The sequence below is a fragment of the Erithacus rubecula genome (assembly GCF_903797595.1).
Source record: "Erithacus rubecula genome assembly, chromosome: 5".
NCBI classification, from domain to species: Eukaryota; Metazoa; Chordata; class Aves; order Passeriformes; family Muscicapidae; genus Erithacus; species Erithacus rubecula.
In genome coordinates, this window is record NC_136687.1 from 66,315,303 (window position 1) to 66,342,820 (window position 27,518).

The 27,518-nt window shown below is 40.4% G+C and overlaps 1 protein-coding gene across 39 annotated transcripts in view; it reads left to right on the forward strand.

The window, feature by feature from the left end:
* Positions 1–24,625, forward strand: part of CAMK2D (calcium/calmodulin dependent protein kinase II delta) — a gene marked incomplete at its 3' end in the record, with an annotated part of 117,084 nt that extends 92,459 nt beyond the window's left edge. For 6 of the 39 annotated variants that reach the window (XM_079306791.1, XM_079306812.1, XM_079306813.1 and 3 more), the window contains 9 exons: positions 2,100–2,159; positions 3,735–3,776; positions 6,324–6,372; positions 9,972–10,055; positions 16,948–17,023; positions 17,609–17,703; positions 18,260–18,491; positions 22,012–22,060; positions 22,594–24,625. In XM_079306791.1, coding sequence (XP_079162917.1) covers positions 2,100–2,159; positions 3,735–3,776; positions 6,324–6,372; positions 9,972–10,055; positions 16,948–17,023; positions 17,609–17,703; positions 18,260–18,491; positions 22,012–22,018 — 645 coding nt within the window. Of the gene's footprint in view, positions 1–2,099; positions 2,160–3,734; positions 3,777–6,323; positions 6,373–9,971; positions 10,056–16,947; positions 17,024–17,608; positions 17,704–18,259; positions 18,496–22,011; positions 22,061–22,593 lie in introns of those variants that run through there. The other 33 variants (XM_079306797.1, XM_079306800.1, XM_079306799.1 and 30 more) reach the window with 11 other exon arrangements.
* Positions 24,626–27,518: the final 2,893 nt, after the last annotated feature.

Genomic DNA, 27,518 nt, shown 5'->3' on the forward strand with positions numbered 1-27,518 from the left:
ATTGCTTTTTGCTAAAGTCTTTTTAATTGTAATCTCTCAATGACTATACTGTCACAAAAATATGAATTTGTAGTTATGCAACTTGATATGCAATTTTTGTCTTGCTTGGAAGTTTTAGTCTCCTGTCAAGAAGTCTTGTTTGTGTTCCCATTCTTGTACAGATCTCCACCAGAAGTTTCATTTACTGAAACGGATGGGTTTTCTTTAAAGTTTTTTCCTGAGTAAGGAGTTCAGGGTTCTGCCCATCTCAGAATCCCATAAATATCAAAGCAAGTAAAATACTTGCCAATGCTTGGATCTCCCCATGAAACACTTTATGCACAAAGGTGTTTGTTCTCTCCTTGTCCTGGCTTCAGATAATCCTACACCTTGCAGTTGTAATTGTGCATAAAGAAATGAAATTTATTTTACTTTATTTTACTAAGCCAAGTCAAGGCATAATAACTTGCAACTCAGTAATGACTCGTATGTTCTCTTAATGCCAATTTCTGAAGAAAGACCATTGTTTAAAAATTACTGCTCCTCATCCTCCTGCTGCACAGCATCATGAACTTTGCTTTAAATCAAAGAAAATGGTTTTTATTCTATACAGGAAAGTGGTTTTATCACAAGTATTATTAAATAGCAGTGTCGACAGAATCTTCCCTGATTAACTAATGAAACTACTTTATATTCTTCAAAGCCAGTTAAATGCTTGTTAAAAATTAGAAAATTTGCAGCCTGTAATTCATTACTGCAAATCCTGTGGACATTTCCATAATTTAAATGTATCCTGAGTAAGATTCACTTCAGCTGCAGGCTCAGTTCCTGAAATCCACAAGTTAGCTGCCACACCTGGCCCAAAATAAAATAATCATCAAAAAGTGCTGAGGACATGTGAATTTTGTTTCTTTCCATTCCATAAAGTTAATTACATTTTTAGGAATATCCATTAACAAAACAACTTCAGGCATTTCTGGTTTTGTTTTTCACATTTATTGCTAAGTACTATGACTAGAAGGTTCGGTAGAACTTGGTTTTTTGGATCAAAGTCTTTTCAGCTGATCTGTATCTATATACCTAGTTCTGCATGGTGCTTTGGACCACCCTTGTTAAAATTAGACATGACCAAAATGTACATAATATTTTTCTTCATTATTGGTAGAGAACAAAAAATACATCTTTCAAGCCAGTTTTACAGTACTTGAATCTTGCTTCTTAGTGCATGTAAAAAGTGGCTCGCTACATTATTTCTAGTATTTCTGTTCTTTCCATACCCCATGGTGTTAATGAAGGTTAAATCTTAAAAAATGGATTTAAAGGATCAGATACTTTGAAACTTCCTGCTGAGCAGTTTAATTTGAATTTATATTTTGTACAGATAAAAGCCAGAAGGTATAGCACTGTGCTAAGCTTAAGAAGTATCATGAGGATCTATATGTAAAGTTAAAGAGAGAGGTTCTGATGGCTGGAATAAGACCACAGGTACCACAGTGGGAAACCTCACACTTGCAAGTCATAGTACCAACACTGAGAAGCTGCCAATGATTTTCTAATAAAATAGCACCAAAAAAGCTAAAGGGGAACCAGTCTCTTTCTAGTGTCAGTCATTTTTATTCCAAAGTGGAATCAGAAGCCAGTAGAACATATTACAGATTCTTGGGGCTCTACGAATAATCAAATATTATTTATGGTAGGGATAATTCATTAGAAATAAAGAACTATTGAGTGCCATGACCTGCCACCATTGCATGTCACAAAATGCAGTGGCTATTTAGGACTTTGTCACAACCCGTATTAATTCTTTATTCTTCTTAGATGTGCTTAGCTGCTACTTAAGGGCTCTCTGTTAAGTGTCTCAGCTCAACTCATCCGTCCCTTATCTAGGCCTTGGTGCAGGGATCTGGCAGCCCGTGGGGAGGAGCTGCCAGCCAACTCCCAGAGCTAGTGTTAGTGTTCCTGCAAGTTCCTAAGTTCATCTTTCTGTATGCTTTATTTCCATATCTATATCTATCTATAGATACCAAGACCTGTCTATAGATGTTGTGTGCAGAGATATAGATACGGTGCCTACCGTGAGTTCTAAGGCCTGTCTGTTTCTGTTTTCTGCATACCTACAGATAAACAACAAAACCAACGTGGTAACCAGCCCCAAGGAAAATATTCCTACCCCGGCGCTGGTATACCTGGAATTTTCCTTCTCATGCTATCTGGAAGTTTTTGACTGTCCTCTGTTTGTTCTTCCTTTTTTTTTCTTTTTTATTTTTTCTTCTTTTTATTTTTTTTTTTTCTTTTTGCTTTTTCATGCATTTACTCTGTTTGCTTTCTAAAAACAGGTTTTGGAACACCTTTTTTGTTTGAATTATGCTGTCTTTTTTTTTGTGAGGAAATCCATTAGAGCGTGTTTATTGACAGACAATGTTAAATGGAAGCTGGATGCGGTAGAGTCGTAGCATTTGTAACCCTAGCTGAATTTTTTGCATGCTGTGCCAGAAAGTGAGTAGAATGCGCTTGATGTTGCTCTTAGCTCTTTGCCTGATGACTGTTTCCACCTTCTAATGCTAACCTTTTGCACCAACAAAATTTTTAAAAACCAGCTCTATTATTTTCTTGGCTTTGTTTTAGTTAAAGTATTGACATCCAGGAGAGCTAACAGGGTTATTACAAGGCTGCCATAAAACAGACCTTATTCAGATTTTCATTCCATATTTGCTGGAACTCAGCAGGACTTTGCAAGTCTTCTCTGGGATCAAGAGGCATCTAGAGCTAAACATTTTGTTTGTTTCTCTTACATTTAAATCAGCAGGAGACATTACTCATTAATAAGCTCTGCTAAGGCCATATTACAAATCAAAGTGATGTTCCTGGATGTTTACTGCAGTCTTGCTTTTATTAATAGCTTTATTTCTAAGGCACCTGTGTATCACGGGGCTCACCAGTGTAAATGCCAGTGCCTTAGTACATCATGTCACCTGTTGTTTTCCATGTGTATATAAAACTTTGAAAATGGGGTAGTTCATACACATTTGGATGCATTTTTCCCTTGACTTTCTTTGAGCAGCTTGCACTGAGGCATCCAGTAAGTTCTTCCTAAGGCTGAGCCAGCAGGTTGCATGCAGGAGTTCATGGCAGTCTGTTCCCAGACGGAGCCGTGCCCAATGGCCCATGCTGAGCGCGTGCTGGCTAACTGCCATTTCAAAGATTATTGAACCTTTTCTTAAGGTTAAAGGATTTGGGGAAATTACACTTTTAAATGACAGGAAGATCTCTCTTGCTTGCCAGTAGTGTCTAGGTCTAGTAGTCATCCTTAATTCTTTTCAATTCCACTGTATTTCAATTTGATCACTTCATGTTAATACAATCAAACATGATTAAAGAGAAGAGGTTATTAAAGCTTAAAGATTTGTGGCTGCCCTGCATGTCCAGGTTCAGACAGGAAAACACACGGAGCATTTGGCCTGCCCTTGTCCAGAGGAGCCTCTGCAGGTCCCCAGAGCTTCAAAGCCCTGCACACCCTGGTCCTGAATAAGGTCTCTGCATGCTGCTGCATTAGGTGAGATGGCCTTTTTTGCTGGCTTGCTGTTGAGGAAATCTGTGTTAGAGACATCCAGTTTCACCCCCTGGCGACAGTTAACATTTGTTTTAACTCTTGTCAGTGTTCAGCATTTGTGAGCTGGCTCTTCTTGCACTCCCTCACGCCAATGAAAATGTATTTACCAATGGGAACTTTTTCTCTTTATTTTGTTCTCGCTCAGGAGCCCCAAACTACAGTAATCCACAACCCTGATGGAAATAAGGTATTCAGAAAGAATCAACTCCATCTTGCCTTCGCACACCACACATTCCATCCACTATTCCACAGTACAATAGGGCCATTCCAAGAATTTGTGAAGGAAAATCTCATTCTTGCATTTGTTACACCCAGTGTCTCTCAAGCCTGTTTTCATCCGTGTCCATCCGCTGCGTGCGTCCTGCTGCTTCTGAGCTCCTGCAGCTCTTGGGGAGTCGGTAGCAATGTGCAGAGCTCAGTGCCCTGTGCAGCCCAGCTCAGGGAGCAGGGGGTCTCTCATTCCAGCCAAAAATGCTGCAGTCTAAGGGAAACCTAAGAGTGCTGTTCTCAGAGTGTGGTGAGATGATCTCAGCGAGTTTTACATGCAGTTGTCACCTCAGACAGAGATGTCATTTCAGTTTATCCCATCTGCTGTTTCTCAGCATGCTTATACACTGTGTTGTGACATGTCTTTTGCACAGGACTTTGGTTTTCTTCCATAACATCACTGGGCAGCTTCCAAAAAAATTTCACATTTCAAGTGACAAAGAAGTCTTTTGATTTTTACATGTTTTCTTCATGCTCTTTTCTTTTCTCATGTATTGTGATGTTTGTGTCTGGCAGCTGATCCCTAAAATGTGTTTTGTTTTGTTTTTTTCATGCATGGACTTGAAAAGGGCCAGGAAATACCATCATTTACATATAACACATGTTCCTAGGTTTCCTGAAAAGAGTTTACACTTTGACAAGAATTTCACCGTTTGCAGTGCTGACTTAATTCACATCCCATTTATCTAGTCTTAACTCCCTGTGGTTATTTCATAAGAGGAGGAGTGGATCTGAGTGACGAAATAACGCATGCAGACATTCCTCAAGCATGGAAGTGCTGATGGTGTGTGTTGTGCTTGTGTGTGCCAATCCTTTATGTCCCCTGCATCTCTCCACACACAACTTGTGTTTTTGTGTCACTACTCTTTCAGCTCCCCAAGTTTCAACCCGTAGGCCACGAGCAGCCTGTGTTTGAACAGCAGGCTGATCTTTATCGCTGAAGTCCACTAAAGCCAAGAAAACCCAGATAAAATATTGGCATGACTACATCTACTTGATTTTATTACATAATCTCAGCTACTAAGATACTCAATGTCCCAAAAGGTCACAGCAAACAAACGAACCCCTTAATGCGGAGAGTTCCTCCTAAATTTATCCGAAAGACTGATCCTTGTTGTATGGCAACTGGAGTGGATGCTTCAGTGTTAGAGGCTACATCTGCCCTGTGAGCTTTGCATGGTGTTTACAACTTGTATTTGTGTGAGGTTTTTGTTCACTTGTAAGTAATTTATTTAATATTTGAAGTGCTAGAGCATGATCCGTCCATGTCGAGTGGAACGTCTAACACAGCCAGGGCAGGGACAGCATGGTGGCTCATTCAGTTTTGTTTGTGTGTGAATTAATTCCTCCAGTTTGACTTACCAATGCACATTTGGGTTTTGAAGGTTTGAGTAATGCATTAGCCCTCTTGAACAATCCTTTAGCTCAGCCTTGTGAGGACACAGTAAATGAAGGGCACTGGCAAATCTACCAATTTCATTATTTAATTGTAAAATCCTCTAAAGAATTAAATACAATATCAGTCCTGTCTTCTGTCTCAGATGAAAACAGATCAGTTAATATTTTTTTGTTATTGAGCTGCAAATTAAAAAAAAAAGAAAATAATGTTTTACTTCTCAAGAAAGTATAGAGATTAAAAAAAAAATCTCATTTAAAACTTTCCAGGTCTCTGCAGATGTTAGATTTGACAGTGCCCTGTTGAATTTACCCATTATATTTCACATTTCTGGTAATTAAGGAAAGACTGAGATACAATATCCTTGCCTTTTTAAGTGCCATGGCTTAAGAATAAACTGTCTGATAGATGAGTCATTCCTCGGTACGCCTGGTTGGTTGAAGAATACTGCTACAAAGATGCCTTAGTTTGTCAAAATTCTTACCATACATTCATCAATTCTCCATCTCCTTAAAAAAAAAATCAATCACAAAAACCAGTATAAAAATGAGATAATCTGATCCAATATGCTTCAGATCACTGTGAGATTTCATTTGAATATACACTGAATAAGTCCCATGAGCAGAAAATTGGTTGTAAATTGTAGCTTGCAGAAGCCTGCGTATTTAGAAGGTGGAATTGGAATGGAATGACTTATTTTGCACAGTTGGTTTAATCACTAAGCTTAAAATGGCAAGCTCTCCTACTTGGCTGAGGTAATTCATACATTTCAGATGGACTTTGTACAGTTGGATGTTAAAGAAAAAAAACCTTTTCCTGTACATTCCTGTGAAGTAAAAGCATCAGAGTGCAGGAATTGTGTTTCTGTTCCCTCCTGTGGAGAATGGCAATGTTTGACACCCGTTTCAGGTGGAAATGTCTCAATCAGTGTGTGACCATTTTTTTGTGAATGACATCCCACCCTGCTTCAAGGCTTTGCATGAGCCCTGTAACTAATCCTGTCATTTTCCGGGGCACGCAAATAAGACTTGGTTTGTTTTATACATTCGACTCACATTTACTTCTCAACAGGAATCAACAGAGAGTTCCAACACGACCATCGAAGATGAGGATGTGAAAGGTAGGATTTTACACTTGTAATGTTTGCAGAAGCAGTTACCTGATTTCACAGTTCTATTTCAGTAGGCCATTAAACACAGAATCCTCTAATGAATCTTCCGAGAGAATAATGTTTTTCCTTTCTTAGTACAAATTACTTTAGATGTGTTTCAGACTTAACTTTAACTTTTCAGTTCCCGAAACACCATTTCCTATGATGTTTTGGGATTAAGAGTATAAAGTTAGTACTTTTAAACTAAGATATTAGGTCCAGTAATAATAGAAGTAGATTACAAATGTCTAAGTCAGTGCTTTGTAGCTTTTACTTAGTTTATGTTTAGCATGCATTTGTGTTTTGGGTTTGGTTTTGTTGGTTTTTTTTTTGTGTGACTGTTTTATTTTTATTCTGTTCAGATGCCAGTGTGGTTTTTTTTAGTTTCTTTTGGTTCTGCCTATGCATTTATTTTAATCTTCTCTTATTCTTTAAAAAACTGCATCAAAACTTTTTTTGTAAACTTAGTTTTGTAGCTTCACAGATAATATTTTTGTTTCCATTTGTTCCCCTCTAAACATTAAGCTGTTATCTTCCACAAACCTTCATTAATAGCATTGTGACTTAAAGTGCAAAAGGTTTGAAAAAGGAAGTGTTGGGAGTATTTGTGTGTCTCTGATTGACAAAAAAGATTGTCTTTTGGCCTCAAGGAGCAATGGTATATGTACAGGTGAAACATGGACCAGAGGTGATAGTAAGATTAAACAGGGAGAATGGATGCAACATAGTGGTGGTGGTTTGAGTTAATGTAAAAGGAGAGAACAGTTACAGGGATCTGCAGCTGATGCATTGGAAAATACCATGTAATTTATCTTTAATCATTATGCTTTGTATTTCTTCCTTAGAACTATTTGGTGCAGTTTAATAACTAAGCTTATGAAATGAATAATTTAATTACAGGGCCACTATGTGATGATGTAACACAATGTTATTACAGTAGGATTTTAGAAAATTCTGTCTGAATCTTAGCACACAGAATTGTACCTCGGGGGATACAATTATGAAAAAGAAAAAAAAAGAAAATAATTTGCCTAATTCTTTTATATGATTCTGTAGTATCATGCTTAAGGGCAAGTTGGACAGCCACAATATAAAGTATTCCCAAACCAGAAAAGGGGACCTTGTAGTAAGCACAGGTCTGAGTAACAAGATCCTGTTTGAGTCTTTCCCTGCACAGTGTACAGGCATTTCATTTTCTGTTTATTTAGAAGACAAATATAATCTCCCTCTTATTAATTGCTCATGAACATGCTTTTTTTTCACTTTTTAGTATTCCTCTTACACTTCCTGTCTTTCCTCTGGAGGCTGTTGTTCTTACTGTTTTATTATAAATTAAAGCTAACAATGCCCCCAGGGTCTAATTTGTAGAATGATTCAGGGAGTAGGCAGTCCTACAACCTTGACACCTCTTACAATCTCAAGCTTCCTGCACTAGCAAGGGACTTAGGAAAGGTTGTTTCTCCCACTCACAAAGCTTGACTGCTGGATATATATTTTGTAGGAGAACAGTGAGAAAGCTGTTCTCTTGTCAGCAACATTGACTGGAGATAAAATACTGATAGGGACAAATGGGTTTCAGAGGAAGGGAGAGAGAATTCTTCTTACACATATGCTCAAGATGACTCAGGATGTTTGTCACCACGTCTGAGATCTAGAAGGTATGTTTTGCACCTTAGATGATAAAGAACGTTTAAAACCTTTTTCTCTTCTTTGCAGCTTGGAGTAGAGCATGGGAAGAGGCTCTGTCCTTCCTGGGAAGGAGCAGGGGCTGTGGCTGTAACTGAGCAGTAGCATTAGTGTGTGTTTTGTGGCATTGCAGTGTGATCCACACCTCCCAGGGAATGGCTCTGCAGAGCGTGTGGTCTGTGCACCTTGTTCCTGCTCCTGGTATCCCAACACCTTCCTGCACTGCACAGACAGGGCCAGGGCCCCTTTCTGCAGCCCACGCGGGCTGAGAACACCCAGCTCTGCACCAAGGGCTTTGTTCTTTGGTGCTGGTTGGCCTCTTTGCAGAGGTGTGGCTCCCACAGGTCTCTTATGGGATGCAGCATTCCCAGCACACTCGTGTCCCATGTGCTCTGTGGGAGCAGATGTCTGTGCCAAGTAGTCGGGATGTCAGGATTCATTAAGACAGGGAGCAATTAAAAATGTCTTACATCACCTATCATTAATCCTGTATCCTCAGGATCAAATTCTCCTCCTGTCTATCAGGGATGCATAGAGCATTCTCCTCTCATGTCAGGATCTCGCCCTGTTTTCACTTTTGAAGGCAGGTATATAATTTGAAGACAGTAAAATAAGACTGAATTTTTCATTTTTTATTTACTGAAAATCTTGGTGTCTGTAACTTTGCCTTCTTCATGTGTACACTTAGCTCTATTAGGACTGGAACATACTTATTTTACTAGAAACAGTGTTTGCCAAACAACAGTGAGCTTTAATAACTCAAGCAATAAATTAATTATATCATTTGAGTCTGAAATTCTTAAAGCTGTAGTTCAGGTTCTTTGCTAAGATAAATTTCTGACACTAACCATCGATCATGGGCTTATCTGTATGACAGTGATTCCTCCTAAATATGACAGGAATGGGCAGGAAGAACATGCTGAGAATGGACTGTAAGCAATACCTTCTTCTGGGATTGTTTGTGGGATTTTTTCTTTCCTCTAGAAATGAGACTGGAACTATTGGGCAGCATCTCTGTGATATAGATTTGATTTTTCAAGTAATGCTATGGAATAGCACCATTGGTTTTGTCCACAGATTTTCAGAGAGGTGAGTTGTTAAATTTACTATGGACAGGAGATCTGAATTTCTCACAGTGTCTTTTTGCCCCCAGAGACAAATTACCAAAAGCATTAGTAAGAATGATGCTTGGCAATAGGGAAAATTGCTGACTTGTAAGGCACTTACAGATTTGACAAATTGTGACTTATCTGTGCTGCATAATACACCTGGAAGACACATTACTTTGAAATATTTAATATATTTGTAATTCATTTTATACTTTTTGGCCTAATTTTATTTAAAAACAGAAAGAAAGCAGTTTACACTATTTCTTTTGGATCATACATTCCTTAAAAATCATTCAAATTTCTAAGAACAATTTTTCTGAAGCTCTTTCAAAACCCTTTGTATCTGAGTGCCAGATACAGGGGTAAATCTGTGCTGGCATCTGAACAGAGTCACTCACACCTACGACCTTTACAATTGTTCTTTGGCAACCACACTGCCCCTGAAAGTACATCATTAACATTGTATGTGTGCTCAAAGATTTTCTGAGTTCTTACTGCTTCTAATTAAATTATCATTATTTTTCTTTTGGCCTTCTTTTTTTCTTCCTTCACATGTACTTGACCCTCACACAGCTTTCACAAAGGAGGAGGACATGGAGAGGTTGAATTCCACCCACCACTCCTCCTCTTCCATTGCTTCTTCACCCCACTGGTCACCACCCTGGCCGTGCCCCAGAGGCCGCTCCTGCTGCCAGTGCCTGCTGAGGAGTCTGATCACACTCTACCTCTTCATCTTTGTTTGTTCATATGTTGTGTTTCTTTCCATCAATTCAGCGGGCAAGTCCATGAGAAATGCAAACTCAGAGAGTCAATCGCTTGAGTCTGAGCTCTCCCACTCCACTCCTTCCTCTGTACTATGTAAGTTGAGAGACTCATCTGTCAGATGATCTCTTTGTCTCTCCTCTTCCCTCCCCACCGTCTGACAGAAGCTCACTAAAGGTCAATGCTGTGATCTGCCTGATCTGGGAGTGACCTGTGCTTAGCCTTTACAAAAGTTTTTTAGGGTATTTTTTTTCTTGTCATTAATTGTAAAAATGTTTTCATCAGCTGTAACAGCAAGATAGATATGTCTGTATTTCAGAAAGCTGTATCTTGCAGGAGTAATCTTTGCAATAGTTTTCAGCTTAGGGAGAGAGATTTGCCTCACCTCTTGCTTGGATCCTGGACAGGGCCTCAGCATTAGTTACCTGTTACTTTTATTACATCAAGTTCCTTTCTTGAGCATCCCCACTGATGAACTAGCCTTGAAGCTGCTGTGGTGGGTGTTAACTTGCAGCGTTGACAGGACAACTAGGAAATGTCCTCCTCTGCTCAGGAGGAGATCTGTGATGATCAGTGACCAACTGACTGTACAGGAAATCTCCAGTGTTAAAATATGAGAGGGGAAAGGAGGCACTGTGTTGGCAGAATGTGAAGGACCTGGTAGAACATTTCTTGTTTGTAAATGAACTCAGAAATTCTTTAGAGGTGTGGGATCTTGTGAGTTGAAACAGGCAGTGACTTCCTGAGGATGAGGGTTCTGTTTGAATTCTGATCCTGCAGCCAGTGTGTGTCAGGGCAGCTGCAGTGGTGGTAAAATGGACATTTGCACAGATAAAAGGGAGATCCAGGCAGGTCCTTGGGAGCATGGGCTGTGTGTTATTTGCCTGAACCTTATTTTAAACATGAGTGGAATTTTTTGTGGGGTCAGCTAATGCAGATGAGAGGAGGCAGTCCCAGAGAGGGTGGGCTGTCTCTGGTCACAGCTGTTGCCAGGTAATGCTGAAAGCATAGCTTTATTCTGAGAAAGGAGCAGGATGGGCTCTATCAGGATATGGGTGAGTGTGTATCAAACCAGAAATACAGATACTGCCAGCACAAGCTGCCCAGAGCCTGGAGAAAGAGAGGAATTATTATGAGGGGTCTGGGCTCTGTAACATGGAGGGTTGACACATCAGTAACATGTGCCACAAGGCTTTATTCCATCCACAGTGCATATGCACACAATATACTTTATGTGCCCAGCATTTTCAGATCTCAGTGCTGGTGGCCTCACATGTCCTGTTTCTCTGAACTAGTTGAGTGATTAGGCAGGAGCACAATTTAAATGAAAATATACACAGCAGCAAAGCTTGTTAATGTCTCATTCATCAAGACTTCAGACACCATTTCTGCAGACAGCAGCCAGATTCCACAATTAAGTAACCTGTTGGGAAACCATAGTGCAGTATCTTGTAAGTGCAGTGACCATGAAGCTTTGATCTAAGACTGTAGGTGATTTGTCATTAAAAAATAAACACTTGCCAACATTTGCTGTGCTGTCTAAACATTGGTGTAATTTTTTAGTACAATCATATAAAGGGAGAACATCTTCAGAAATAATTTATTCCATATAAATAAAACTATACTATGTATGGTGTGTGGCAAGTTGCTTAACATTAACTGAAATAGGCACATTAATTTTGTTGGGTCTGTTCTGTCAGTACAGGGTGGAAAAGCTCTGGGATAAACTTTCAGATATTTGCCTAGATAACTAAAAAATTTAGATTTCTTTAAGGGCAGTTGCAGGCTTAGCAGTTTTCAGATAGGTGAAAGATACCAAATAACCCTAATAAAATTCTGCAGATCATCCACCCGTTTCATAATTTGATGAATCAGAGCAAGTCTTTGGAATCAGCAGGCTCTAGGAAAAAGATGTACATGTGTAATGACAACTCAGATGTTTTAGTCCCTAACAGAGTTTAAGTGTGGGCTAAGAGATAAGCACTGGTGCTCTGTACACTGAATCTTGATAAACTTCTTAAATGAGAAGTCCCCTGAAGCATGCCTTGTCATCTGATGGTCTAAGATCTGAGACCCAGTCAGTCATTTATTCATGCAGCCTGTTTTTTTATTTTCCTTTCAGAAATTATTTAATTGGAATATTTGTGGCAGAAACGGTAAGAAAAGTTATTAGCAGAGAATTTTCAAATATTGGTGTCATGAGAATCATTTGGAAGAACATTGTGTGGTGTTTAACAGTCCATGCTGTAAAGCTGTATGAAATCTGGTACATCCACACAGCCAGAAACTTGTTATACAACATAGGATGAAATTTCTAGTATCTTCCTCTTTCTTTTCAGACTTTGGTTATTTCCAGAGCACAGAAATGACTTGACTGGCTGTGTGCTTTCCATCTAATTGGTGTTTGTTGGGAGGATGTTCAGACAGGAAGTGAAGCTGGGTTCCCCTTGCTGCACCATTCCATATTAGCATAACGTTGTCACCTCCATACCAACTGTCTTGTTTTAAAATGACAGCACAACGGGAAGGATTTGTCCCCCTGGATTTAACCCTGCTCCACAGTGTAGATAGCTGTGTTTGAGCTGGTTGTCTAGACTCACTTTAGCCAATGCAAATAGGTCAGATGAGTCACACTTGCCTTAAAAATCTATTTTAGGATAAGATAAATTGTGCCCTCAAAGTGCTGATTTCTCTCCCTAACTGTAAGCGAGGGGAGTTGAGAGAACAAACTCACTTGTCTGTGCTTATATGTGTCCAAAAATGTTGTGAGATTAATCCAATCTGAGGTGTACCAAGATATGCAGTTAAGAGTACCCAGTTGAAAAGTTTTAAGGGTTTTTGCCTTGAGAAACAACATGTGAGCAAGTCAGAAGCAAAGGCATTTTAATCCCATCCAAGTGCATGTACCAATCTGGAACAAGGTTACCTTGTTCTCCTGGAAAGGTGCTTCTCTGCTTAGCTATTGCAGTACAGTGACATAATCAGGCATCTGAAGGGCTGATGGCAGGAGAAAGATGTTCCAATATCTGTGTGAAGCATAAAGTGGTTTAAATTATTGTTCTCACTGGGGTCAGTTTTGATAAAAATGGTGGGTAATATGGTGGTCACAACTGCTCTTTTCTTGTGTGTCAATAAACGTGAAGTTTCAGGTACAGGTATTTCTGAAGGCTTCACTTTCACAGACCTACAGCTCATTTATATGCTGCACATTCTCTCTGCAATCAAAATACCAAAATATCTATCATTTCTGCGTGATTCTTGTAGATTGAGTTTATAAATATTTCTTGGGGCTACAAGAAGGGAAGAAAAGCCACAGAGTTCCTTGCTGGAAAAACAGTTTTTGCTGCTGTTTTGTACTTTTGTTTTCCTGTGGTTTGATTTCACTACATGGGCAACTGCTCCTTGTAGGTTGAAATATTGATAGTGTTAGATGTTTTTTGCTTAAATGGTGTTTCTCCTCATTTTATGTTGTTTAGATCTTAGTGTTAATGGTGGTCTTTAATTTTGAAAGATTATCCTTCACTCTGTAGCTGAGCAAGGAAAAGAGGTAGTGAAATATAGCAAGAGATTAATGACTCATTTGAAGTTAACATATGTGCTACAGCAATGCTGAAGGAAACATTTTAGCCATTGATTGGAAATGTTCTTGTTTGTTCTTTTTCTTATTATTTGGTCTTTTTATAGCTCTTCTTCATAATATTTTTGTTGGAAAAAAATGCATTTGTATTAGTCATATACCAACTCACTTGCCAAAGCAGGGGGTTTATTTTTTTAACTGCTAAACCCCTATGAATTACCCTAACTCCTTCACCTTACAGGGAGAAAGGTACTGTTTAAGGAACAGGTCTGTGGTCTTTTCTGTAATGGATTTACTTCACCCATATTCTGAGCAAAGAATGTCAAAGCCACCATCTTCTCCACACAAGTTTGCTGTGTCTGCAGTCTGTTTCCTTATTGGTTTTCAGGAAAATGTCTCAGCACCTTTGACTTGTCAACAGTGTTCTTCCCTCACACCTCAGTTGTTTTAAAGGCACCAGATGTATTTTTGTTCAGTTATCCTTTGTGTATATAACTTTATGCTGTGGAAAGTCATTATCATATTCTAAAAAAGCTAGAGATGGGTCAGGATTTACTTTTTGAACTGACTTTCACCACACTTTGTGGAAAAAGTAGCTGAACCAGTTTTACCAGAATCTCATTACAGTTGTCAGTTTTGTTTAGGAAGTTTAGTTTCTGTAGTTTTATTTAGGGAGTCCTGACTGCACATCAAATGAAAAGTATAATAGCATGAAATTGCCACTGTACATCAAACAGCATAATTGTCCTAGAATTCAATACAAGCCAAGTTTACTATTGGATAAAAAAATAAATAATGAAAAAGTCAAATGCAATTGGTGATTGCAAGTGACAGTTGTCTGGCAGATGGGAACTGGCCAGATGCCTCTTCCCTAATGCCTTGTGTTGTCCTTGTATAGTTTGGAGTGTGTATTTAGATGGGGGAAAAAATTGAGTTATCAAAGAGCACGTGTTATGTGGTATCCATCAAACTCAGAATGAAAATTTCTTTATTTACCACTCTGAGAACTGCCAATTATTTCTGTCACATGCAGTAGCAGGACACTGTTCCTACAGTAGCATTTCACCTTAGTTTATCTCCAGCACCCCCATTGTTTCATCCTTTGCACTAAAGGTAAGTGCAAGGATTTGACTGGATGCACATGGCCAGCAGGTTACAGCTGTATTTTCCTTCTGCTGCTTCCCAGTCTCCTTCCAGTTTTCTGCTTGTTATATTTCAGTTTTGGCATCTCCCTTCTCTTCCTTATTTCCTTTCAGGTTAAACCTCTGCTTCGAGGACAATGAAGCAGAAACACTTTTGGTGTCTATTTGTAGTCTGGCTCCCTGCACCCCCACAAATACCCACATGAGAAGGTGTAAAAGCTAAAAACAATGAGGAGGAGGTTTGTGTAAAATCGCAGTGGCTCCTGAGTATTTGAATTAGTCTTTGATGTCTGCTGTTATTTCACACTGCCTTATTCTTGTATTGTGTAAGGGTGAGAAGGGAGGCAAAGAGTTTGCACAATAGGATAAATCAGTTCTGGAGTTCCACCTCTCCCTTTGGCTCACTGCCAGTGAAACTGTGTATCAGATCACTAAATAGGAAGAAATGTAATTTTCTAATATGTGTGTAATTGTGTGTCGCTGAAAGGCGAGAATAGCATAGTGGCTTTCATAGTTTCATGTAGTGCTTGTAATTTTGTAGAAGAATTGAGGACTGAGTTGAAAGGCAGATGATTTGGCAACATCTTCCTGTTCCTGACACTCTGCACTGGGGACTGTGAAGTCTTTTCCATAAGTGCTGATACCAGTGCTGGAGTTGGATGGTGATTGATTGGCTGGAACCAGTGAGAAGTGCTGTAATCTCCTTTGCTGGCTTTGCTGGCCTCTAGAGCTTCCTGATGGATGTGTTTTACATCCCATGGATACGTCTGCAGACATAGCTCTCCTGGATGTTAGTACAGCCCAGAGAAACTTTGCTGGAACCACAGTATGTATATAAGGTGGCTTTTGTCAGAAAGCTTCGTGATGAAAACATGTTCCAATGCAATTTGATTTTGGGACTAAAACCAGGAAAACCAGCAGTTTGGCAACACGGTTCAATGTCTCCCTTGTGGGGTTGATGTGGAATTATATCTTGTGTATCTCAACATCAAAGGTACTGTGGTAAAACTCAGCAAAGACATAAATGATGTCAGTGAAGAAGGGAATATTACCAGTTGTCTTGAGCTAGTGACAATAAATTGTGTCCATGTGGTTTTGTGCCTCTCATGTGTGGAAACTAATTGCTGATATCGTTATCCACTAACATGAGCTCATGATTATGTAGCAACTGATCAGAGATTTTTACCTCATTTCCCACTGTCTGATTTAATGTTCTGTAATTTCCTCATCTCTGATTGAGATGTGTTACTGGGTTATTTAATCAAATCCTTTAGCTCAGCTATATGTATGAGATGTTTCATGCAGAACTGGCAATTTCCTCACTGCACGAGGTCTGCTTGTTCTGGGTTTCTTTTTGCCAGCCTTCTGTAAGACTGCACCATTATTTCTGACTCAGCCATCCCACCGCTTGGCTGGTGCTGGCAATGCCATGCAGTGTCCACACAGTCTGGCCCATGTTATTTAAATCAGTGATAATGGAGACATCGCTGCTTTCTTCATTAAAAGTCTTTGTTCTTTCCACAGTCCTTGTGAAAAATAAGGCAATTCATACTTGAAGTGCTCTTAGCCATAGTGCTAAAAGTGAAGAGCTGCTCACAAAAAGCCTTGCTAGAACTTTATATCCATTTTTTTCACCATCACATTTTTCCTTGCTGGTTTCTTTTTGGTCCTTTTCACCTGAATGCTTTAGGCATGCACTTAGGAAAAGGTTAGGAAAAGGTTGACACCACAGTGCCAATTTTGAGCACAGCAAAAAAAAAAGTTACTTTCTCTGTGTGCCCCCCAGCATTTTCTTTTGAAGAGCAATGTGGTCTCTCTTGGTACTTTCAGTTTTAACATTCCAGGCATGTTTGTGTTAATGGTCAAATCCATGTGTGGGAGTGTGCTGGGGAATTACAACTGTTGCTTGCACAAGAGAGCTACTAGAGCCAGACTGGCTGTGAAACAGCAATCAGCTTCCTTGAGGTTGAAGTTTAGAGTTGGGGCTTGGTTTGTGTTGCTTTTTAAACAGCAGATCCTCCAGTGAAGGAAAGATAATTAGAAGTGTGATAGGGAAGTGGATTGATCTTGACATGTGCTTAATTTCCTTGTGGATACAGGAGTGCACTGAAGGCAAATGAGTGTAAAGCAGCAATGTAACATCATGTCCTCTGGTTGTAGAAAGGAAGAGAGAAGGTTGTTGTGGCAGCTGGGGAGTGACAGAATACCTGTCAGCTGTCACCTTCCACTTTGCCTTCCTCTGTAAGACTGGGTTTGTATCTCTCCCCAGCTCGTAAGCAGGAGATTATCAAGGTGACCGAGCAGTTGATTGAAGCCATCAACAACGGGGACTTTGAAGCTTACACGTAAGCACTTCCTTTTGGAGGGATTGAGGAGAGCTGGGGTACTTTACACTGTCTGTGGAAATATGCATGCTTATATGTGAGTGCCTGTGCTTGGAGTTAGGTACCCTTGAAATGCCTTCCCAGATGCCCCCACAAAACACAAGATACGTGCATGGCTGCTTTGCCCTGGCTTAACACATTGCCAGTTTCAGAGGAGCTGCTAGTATAATTCCAGTGTAGTTAGAAGAAAATACTTATTTCTTACATAATGATGCAAGGCATAAAAAATATCCCTTGCATTCCACAGCTGTGGTTTTCATCCTCACAAGTAAAAATTCCTACTTGTAAAGACCTGTGGGTCTTTTTTGGATCAAAACATGATTTATGTGAAATGTAGTCCATTTAAAGCAAGCTGCCAAATTTATTAGTTGTGCTGAAATCGGAACTCCATGCCTTTTCCTCGTGTTAAGTTCTATTCTTTTTCAGTGTGATGGCATGAGTAGGTAGAATGTTCAATAGGAATGAAAGAAGCAATTAAAATTGATCTCTCCAAAATTCTGATCCCTAACCACATGTGCTCATTGCAGAATTTCCTCTTTTCCATAGAAAAATCTGTGACCCAGGCCTTACGTCTTTTGAACCTGAAGCTTTGGGTAATCTGGTAGAAGGGATGGACTTCCACCGGTTTTACTTCGAAAATGGTAAATATTCCCTTTTCATCTCCAAGTCTTCATCTGTTCCTGTGACTGTGTGTCTCTCATCTAGTGAGCTTTTTGGTTTGGGAGTTAATTGACTCAAACAGGGGAAAGGAGTGTTATTTTTTTCAGACTTCTGCTATAGGTGTTTTTTAGTCTGCTTCTGCTCTGCTCATTCACATACCACAGGACTCCTCAGAGGGCAGATATTTGGAACTAAAAATAAAGATTGAGTTAAGAGCTGAATTATTTTAACTGAAAATACTAGATACAAATGTCATTAGACGTAACAGTGAAACTGAAATGTTGGGAAACTCCAGGTGGTGCCCTCTACTTAATCCATATATGTACATGGATTAAATACATTTACTTATTAACTAGCATATAATAAGTGATTGTGCTCATTCTACCAAGTATTTTAGTTGCTGGGTGTGATTATCGCTCAACCCTAATGATGAGTTTGTATCTGCTAAGCCTGAGATTTGTGTACAAAATGGGTTGGTGTGAGTTCTTTTGGCTGACTTTTGGCAAGTGTGATTTCTCGTGTGTGTGTCCCTCGTAGCTCTGTCCAAGGCTAACACCAAGCCCATCCACACGATCATCCTGAACCCGCACGTGCACCTGGTGGGCGAGGACGCGGCGTGCATCGCCTACATCCGCCTGACGCAGTACATGGACGGCAGCGGCATGCCAAAGACTATGCAGTCCGAGGAGACGCGCGTGTGGCACCGGCGCGACGGCAAGTGGCAGAACGTGCACTTCCACCGCTCGGGCTCGCCCACCGTTCCCATCAAGTAAGGAACAGCCCCAGCAGCAGCTCTCACCTCCTAGGCACACCACATAGTCCAGTAGCTGCTTTGGGCCTTAAAAACTGCGAGCTGTCCTCTGGTAGTGTTGTTTTTCGTGGCTGTTAGTTATCTATCGTACCCACCGGTGTGCGTAGTGTTGGTGCGAAGATTTCTAAAATAATGCGCTTTTTTGGTTGTTGTTTTCTACTGTGATGCCCACCGATTCAACTTGGTCCCTGAACTGACAGCTTGAAGAGCAGCAAAGTGTTTTAATGTAGAGAAAGCTTGATAGAAGTCACACAAAACAAGATTAGAAAACATGGAATAGAATTGCTTGGAAACCTGGAAAAATAAAAAGCAGTAGGATACATGGAGCTGTGAGAGCTGACCAGAAAGTTTGAAGTAAAGAAGTGTCACTATTGAAAAAAACTAAAGTTTGATTAATATTCAATGTGATTTTCAGCCACCTCTGCTTTCTCAGGCCTAGATGTGTTCACTGCAAGTTGGGTTTGAGCCAGTTTACACATTTGCCTTGTAAATTGAGCCATCTCAGTACCTGTCACGTTCTTATCTCTTTCTCCACGCTCTCTGTGCATAACTGCTGAGTATTCCCTGTCAGTTCTGACATCCCCATGGGACAGCCTCACGTTCTCTCCCAGCAGCATTCCTCTCTGCTGTTCATCCAGGCCCTGCCACACCCTCAGGGTCAGGCTGTGATCAAGTTCCTTGAGCCACATTGTCACCAGGGCTAATGACAGCACACTCGGGGCTGCAATAACAGGATAGAGAGTCACAGCTTTTCTGCTCAGCCCATTGGCTTCAGCAGCCTCTGCTAGTGAGCCCAAACCTCACTGACTTGTGGTTTCCCAGATAGGCAGCACTGGTCCAGGCCTGACTTTGCTCAGTTGTGAGCCCTCTATACAGGATACAATTCCATTTGTGTCACGCGTCTTAATGTGGAAAGTGGCTGAATTTCCTGGTATGGATGGTAAGGGCTTAGATTTCATCCTTTGAACTTCATCATGTCTCTTATTTTTCTTCTTGCAGCACTATTCTCTTACGTGAAATAATACTTGATAAAGTAAGAAATAAGGTAGAATTAAGTGTTAAACTCCCATGGTGATGATTTTGTACTTTTTTTTATTTAGGAAAAAAGAAATTTTATTATTTAGTGATAACTGTTTTATTTCAAAATGTCAAACCAGTGGGAGCAGGAGCCACATTTTCCTTTGTTTCTCACATTCCAGCTGCACTGCCAGTGTTTCAACAGATAATATTCAAAGAGCAGTTACACTTCCTTGAAATGCAGTGTTAGGTAAATCATGGAGGTTTTCATAAAGGAGTGTTTGTCAAGGGATCTGAGCTGGATGTGTGTAGAGCCAGAATGCCCAAGTGAAACAGGTTCACCTGGCCCATTGCACCCTCAACAGTCAGTGTTTACAGCACAATGACATGAATTGGGCTAGAAAATAATTTAATCTTTTCCTCTGGTTGTTTTTCACCTCTGTCTTTTTGGGAAGGTACTGCAGTAGGTTCTTTACTGCTGCTTGTGCTCTCTAATAAAGATAAGAATTTCTGGAGCTGGCAAGGGTGGAAAGAGAAGAAAAATCACCAAGGAGTAATTTTTTTAGGTTGCAGGGCAGTTTCTTTATTGGTGAATGTTTAGAGCCTATGGGGTCAGACAGAGGAGATGTCAGGATTGTGCAGGGCGTCCAAGTTTAAAGGGTCACAGAGCAGCCTTAGAGCCAGACTGAGGCTTAAGGAGTGATTCCCTGAGTTAGCAACATAGCCCTACAAGTGTAGCACTGGCAACAATATCACATAAATCCCATAGCCCGCTCTCATCTTGAATTCAGAGGAGGTTTTTGCACTTGCTTCTAGCACTGTTCTAAAATATCATTGGTCTGATGGTTAGAAGCCTTACTTTCCAGTGTAAAGTTTAGTCATCTTGAGTGTATCCTTGGTTCCTGTGTGTCATTGTTGCTCTCCTGCACTGGTTAGGTGTGTGGCCATGAACCAGTTTGTAGGAAGGCTGATCAGATCAGTCCCACCTTCTACTTCTGTAGGGTAAACAGCCAGCACTACCTCAGATGGCTTTGTCTGGTAGGATCTCCCTTTTCCTACTGCCTTATCTCCTTACCATCTTTTCTTGTTTGAGGTTTGCCTTTCCAATAGCTTGACTTCCTCTGAAATGCTCTGTCCAGTTGTGGTCAGGGCTTTATTTAATTCCTTATGTCTTTCTTTTCTCTGCTCTCTTCTGGCACGATTTTTGTCTCATCTGCAGTGCATCTGAGACAGCCACCTATTTATCCTCAACTCTCATTTCCAACCAGTGAGCACATAAAAACTTTTACAGAGCTTTGCACTTTCTGTTATTCCATGTAATATTTTTGGATTACCCAGCTCTCAAGGTTATTTGGTTCTCCTTGCACAATGCTCCTGTTTTCTTTTTATAGTGCCTTCCACCTAAGTGTCGGTATGCTACATGAGATCAGTCCTGCTGCTTGTGCTCAGGACTAGTGAGTCTCCTCTAGGCTGGTAGCTCCTCTTTCAGCACAAACATTGTCATTCTGTCTTTATTCCCCATCTTCTTAAGTCTGACTGGGAGTTTCCCATGCAGCACCAAGCTAGAATCACCTATAACTCCTCCTGAACATTTTTACACCCTCTCAAATTTCACCTTTGCTTTTCCCAGTCAGAGCAGTGATAACTCCATTTTGGAAAATTAGAGAAGAAACTTCATTAACATATTGTTCCAGTTTATCCTTCCTTTATTTGAAATGCATACAATTTGCAGCTACTTATTTAATTATTACCAATGCATAGTAGTTAACAATTGCATTTCCATAATAAAAAAGTATTTTACACATCATGTCTGAAGATGAATTTCAAACCTAATAAAATTGCAAAAGCTATTACAGCTGTGATCTGCTTCTACAGGCACAGTATCCTAGATGATGTTAAGTCAGTTGCTGCAGGCAGAGTAGCTTCCTTGTTTTCAGGACTGCAGGAAGGAGTATGCATAAATCTAAGGATAGAATGGAGCTCTTTGGTAGCTGTAGGTGTAGGAAAATGTTTCTTTGTGGCAGAAACATTCTTTGTTTCTTTTTCAATTCTATTTGAAAAAGGATATGAGCACAAATATATATTTAGTTTATAAATAAATTTTATTCATAAACAAGTTTTGCTGTTCATGAGATGAGGCAAACTTGGGTTTCTGTCTCATGCATTGTTTTACTCTGAGTGATAGGAGTGACAGTAGTAAATTGTTCTCTGGATCCATGTTCTTAGGGACCAGTGCCAGTGTGTTTCTGCAGAGCTGTGTCTGCTTGTCCTCGGAGAGTGCACCTGCCCAGTATGGGCAGTCAGAGGCTGCTGAGCCTCAAAGTGACTCCCTAACCTGACTTCAGCCTCAGTGAGGCTTATGCTCCCTCCCTGATCACAGCTCACACCTTCTTGTACTTTGATAAGCACAGTGCCAGAGAGCAGGAATGCTGAGTAAAGAGTTTGTTCTGTGTTTGTGCAGTGCCTAGCGCAGAGGGATCCCGCCACGGCTCCAGCCCCTAGATGCTACGGTAATACACATGATGCTGCAGCCTCAGTTAGCTGCATACTTGCTTCCATACTTTCCCTTCCTTCTCTCTCTGCATTCGGCTCTGGCATGTCTTGCATGTGACTGACACCTGATTCTTCCTTGTCACTTGGTCCAGTCTTTGTACAAGAGCCTCAGTCCATGGCAGTGCCTGCGATGTCCATGCTGAGGAGGTTAGGTTACACCCAGAGATTGGCAGCTGAATTCCATCCTCTCTCCCTTTAGGAATCCCTTAAGGTACTTTGGCTTCCTGCCTCAGTTTCCTTTTTAATTTTAACAGCCTCTCTGGCATCTTGTAAAGATGGAAAATGTCTGTAAAGTAGTTTGAAAAATAAAAGAACGACTTGCCTGAGTGGAGGTTTTTTCCCTTGTTTTTTCCCCAGTATTGTGTTAAGTGATCTGGACAGGGTTTTTTTTTTACAATAGCATTGGCTAACACTTGAGCATGTGTTGTTATCTGGTGGTGATGTTACCTCAATAATGGAAATCTGTTTGTTTTTTTCTCCTTCCTCCTAGCTAAAAATATCAGCGGTGCCGCTCTTGCATTTTCTGTACCCAACGCACCTGGTTGATTACCATCTTGGCCATCCCGTTCTCTTCATGCATGTTTCTGGTGCATGAAGTTGTGAAGGTTCTTCATGTAACACATTTGTGATGCACCACGTTGCTGTATATTCCATCTGTACACTGTTAACATTTCAATGAAGGTGATGTTCCATGCAAATAGAGAATAACAAGGCATAAAAGACAAAAAGAGGTATTGGATGGACAGCAGTAGACACACAATACATTTGTCACTTGCTCCATTTATGCCAAGTTTTGACAGACAACTTTAAAATCTATCAAGTTTATTAAAAAAAAAAAAAAGAAAGAAAAAAAAGGAAAAGTATATTTTACCTTCTTTTTTTAAGAACTGGTTTTTGACTCCTCCCTTTCTCCTGAGTCCCAGGATTTTGCTTTGGTTCTGGTAGGAATGGTTAGGATTTCTGCTGGCAGCTCCATTACTGTAAAACAGATTTTTATCATAGATGGACAAAATCACTGATAAATGTGGAAGTGTTAATATCTTGGCTTTGGACAAGCTGCAGCCTTCTTAGTTTATTAGTCTATGTAAACTGGAAAAATCTCCTAATTTGCTGGCTTGGCCACTCCAGAATTAACTGTCAGTATTCTGGTGAGTCAGCAACTTCTGTTTTCCTTTTGAGTCCTTTTCGCTTTCTTATTTTGCTTAACTAAAAGGTTCTGTTGGATGATAAAGCAAAATTAAAAATTATAAAGAACTAAGTGATAATTGCAAGGCAGTTTTTGAGGATTAAAATGGAAGGAAAGAAAAAGATTTTTTATCGCTTTTAGGGTGTACTGTAAATTTTTTAAGGAGGCTTTAAAAATATATTATGTGGGTTAATGTATAGACCATTTGTGTGGATAATATACTCGAGAAATATTAGGCCTTAAAGCTAAGTATGAAGAGTTTACTTACACGACGCTGCTGCTGTTGCTTCTCTGGAAATGAATTACAGAGACACCCGTTTTCCATGGGACCCTAACACTTGAGCACAGGTTTGTGTCTCCCCGTTGCCCTGATCTGCTGTTGTTTCTCGTGCTCCCCTGGCCGGCAATCCGCAGGGCGATCCTGGCGGTTTGTCCCGGCCGCGGCCCAGGGCGGAGCGCTGTGCTGGCAGCGCGGAACGCAAACTCTGCAACAGGAACTAGTTTTCCTTCCCTCACATTGCTGTAAAAATACACCCCTGCAAGAATTGCAGTTTCTTCCCTTCCACTGTTCCAGGAAAGGCCAGGCTGGGCTGCGCCTGTTCTCCCCGGGGTTCTGTTAGCAGCAGGCTCCTGCTCCCTGCAGCGCTGTACAGTGCATGGTATCTCCGTCAGTGTCCTTTTTAGCCGTCCACAATTTACAACTCGGCAGCCAGAACTTTTTAAAATGGGAAAGCTTCCTAATTCGTATCATTTCACATTTCTGTGTTGATTACTAATCAGAAGCAGTTCTTAAACATGTTGATGTTGTTACTAGTGGATGTATGGTAGATGGACTTAAGCTTCTCTGACAATTACTACATGATTTTAAACAATATATATTTAAAGTAAGCATCTACAATAAATGTGTTGAGCCATATTAACCTGCCAACGGGATCTGTGAAAAAAAAAAAAAGTAATGGCCTCATTTTTTTTTTTCATAAATTGCTTTTCTTTTTGTTTTCTTTTTTCTTTTCTTTTTTTTTTTTTTTTTTTTTTTTTTTTTGGTGAAGCGGCTATAAGTGGCATAACTGTACTTAAAATTAATGAATTAGGTGTAGGGTGTTTTTTTTATACTTCTAACATAGCATGTGGTGTTGATGTATTACTGTAGACCAAGTTTGTCTTCCACACCAAGATGTGAGGAAATTGTGATTTGTTCTCTCCACCACAACTGAATTATACACTTCTGTCATTTTGGAACACTGCAGTTTACCATGGGACACAGTGTACATATTTCTTGCCATAATGGTAAATGATTGATATATTTAAGGATTAATAAATTTGTGATTTCTGCTGACATTGTGCTTGTGTTTTAATTTCCCAATTAATTGTGATCTTTGCAGTGGAAAATGTTGAGTATCTGTTTGAATTGAGACACCAGAGGCACAGATGCACTTTTTTAGGAGCTTGATTTTGGATTTCAAAATATGAGTGTTTGGTGTTGTGGTTTGTTTGTCTTTGGGTTGGTTCTGAAGTGCCTTTCCATGGCCCAATGGCACCCTGCTTGTGCTCTGCTTTGTTGGTGCGCTGTGCACATACCTCATGCTTGTAGGGCCATATTTAGAAATGTTTTAGGTAGTTCCAGCATTTCTGTTGCTGCCTAGCTGCGTTTCATATATATGCTCAGCCTGTAACACAACACTATTTAAGAGCAGTTATTGTATGCTAATATAGTACCATAAAATATAAGTAGTGATATAAAAACATACATATAGAAATATAAAATGCATTTACATCTATAAATAACTAGGATTTAAAATAACATGTTTAAAGTTTAAAAGCTTACATATATGTCTGTGGTGATTTCAGGCTCTCTTAAACCATGCTGAGCCACAGCTGAGGACAGTCTTTTATACCAGCAGAAAAGAAGGACGAAGGAGAGGAAACAACTTGCAGCTTTCCTGGGTCAGGGAATGCAGAGCTGGACCAGGGCCAGGGCAGCATAGCTGGAGCAGCGGCGTTGGTGTGGCAGGGAGCCAGAGCCTGTCCTGGGTTGGTCACAATTCCAGTGCTTCTTGGGTGGCATCTTGTAAGCAAAAAAAGGTAGTCAAAAAAAGGACAGACCTCAGGGGGTTGGAATTTTTCAGTAAACCCCAGAAGGAGCAAAAGTGGTTTAGTCTGTTGGGAGGGCTTGTATTTTGTCATTTCACTTTTACTTACTTATTTTGCTCATTTTTTTCCAGTGAGTGCTATTCCAGAAATCAGTTTGATTTCCATTTTAACCATGCTCCTGCATAAAGCTGTTTGATAGCAGTGGATTTGCTACTGATTTCAGGTATGCAGAGACGAGACATCAGTGGATAAAGCAAAATGTTCAACAGAGGGCTGGGAGGACACATTTTCCCCCATATCAGATGGAAGGTTTGGGAGAGGGGCAGGGTTTGGGGGTTTTTTAGTGGTTGTTCTTTTATAGCACAAATATTTTATTCTGCTGCCTCCTGGTGGCTTTGTAATACTGTTTTCTATTTAGGAGTGCATGAGAAGAGGCTGTTTATTCTGAGCAGAAGGGAACCCAGTGCTTTCATTTATTCACTTTTTAATGTAAGTAAGGAACACAGTATTTCAGGGCCTGAAAATTTCCATTTCCTGGGTCTTAAATATACATACACCTGAAGTAATCAGGTTGATTTTTTTCTAAAAATAGCCTTCCAGGACATATTGAAGAAAAGTAACATCTTTTAATGCTGTGTATGAAATCCAGAGTTCATTGTGTCTAGGATTAACTTTACAGTTTTTTCAGTGAGTTATTAATGCTAGGTAATTTATCATCTCCTTGGGCTATTCTCTCAGAAAACAGAATACTTCATGCTTCTCAGGATTTTTCTTTCCTCTTAAATTTGTGCAGTCATACTTTGTACATAACCCATTGTAAAAAATCACCATTAGTCAAAAAATTAATTGTAGGCATTGAGGAATTGATCCAAATTGCTTCAGGAGTTTCAGCTTCTTTCTTCCTTACAGCTTATTGATAAAAGACAGATGTGGGTGAACTGGAGTTCAGTGCTGTGAGGTCCGATTGCTAAAGCCCTGGTTCCTGCAGGGAGAGCTGTGGGCTGACACCCCTGTATGTGGGAGTATGGGGAGGTTTGAATCTTCACAAAAGGGGAGACTTAGTAATTCTGCAGCCTGCTCAGGTCTCACAGGAAAGGGAAGCTAAAAAGAGTAGAGTGGAAGCCTTTCCTCCCTTCCCCTCCCTCTCTAGCACAGACCCTGTGGTTGGGCAGGACAGGTTGCAGGATGTCCTTCCAAGGCAGCATGCATGTGGAAGGAGGAGGAGGCAGGAATGCTGCAGAAGGGCAGTGCCAGGGCTGCCTGTTTCAGCATGTTCTTGTCCAGACCCAGACCAGGCCAAAGGCATTGCAGACAGGAAGTTTGGAGAAGAGAAGAATATTTAATCAGAGTATGGAGGGGGAAAAAGTCAGTGCAAAAAAAAAAAAAAAGAAAAAAGACAAGCTGATAGAAAATAGGATTTCCAAGGCAAGGAGATAAAAGAACAGTATTTCTGTGTTAAAAGAAATGTCACATTCTTTCTTCAAAGCTGTTGCCAGAATGGCCCATATAACCTTTTCCATCACAGTGACCTCTAAGTAGTTAACAAAGTTAAATGGCTTAATGTGACAAGTGGTTGAGACAGCGTTGCTTCCTTAAAATAGCAGTGGCTGAGTGTGTGTAGTCACCCTCTGAAAAGTTACATTGCAACACAGTATTTATCAGGAATCTGACACACCTTAATACAGCCAAAGGCCGCTCTCTGACTTCTGCTATCCTCTTGAGTCAGCCCATAATGGAAAGGTGCTGTTTCATGTCACGGCAGGACTGACAGCAGTGACTGTCACTGTCAGGTAATTTTCAGGAGCAGGGGAGAGGGGAGTATTAGTCCATTAATACACAGCCCACTGCACTGGGAGAGAGCTCAGGACAAACAGAATGGCCCTGGGGAAGAAGAGACTGCTCAGCTCTCTCACCCCTCCTTTTCCCACCCTGCTGAGGCATCCAGAGCTGGCTCTCAGAAAGGACAGCTGCCCAGGGTGGTGGCACTCCCAGGACCTTGAGTAACACCAAGGGACCCTGCTAGCAACAGCCAGCCTGAGAGCAGAGGTAAGAGCCTGCCTTTGAGAGCAACACAGCTCATTTGGTAAAGTCATTGCTGAACATTGGTGCATAAACACAGATCAGATGTAGGGGTGCAG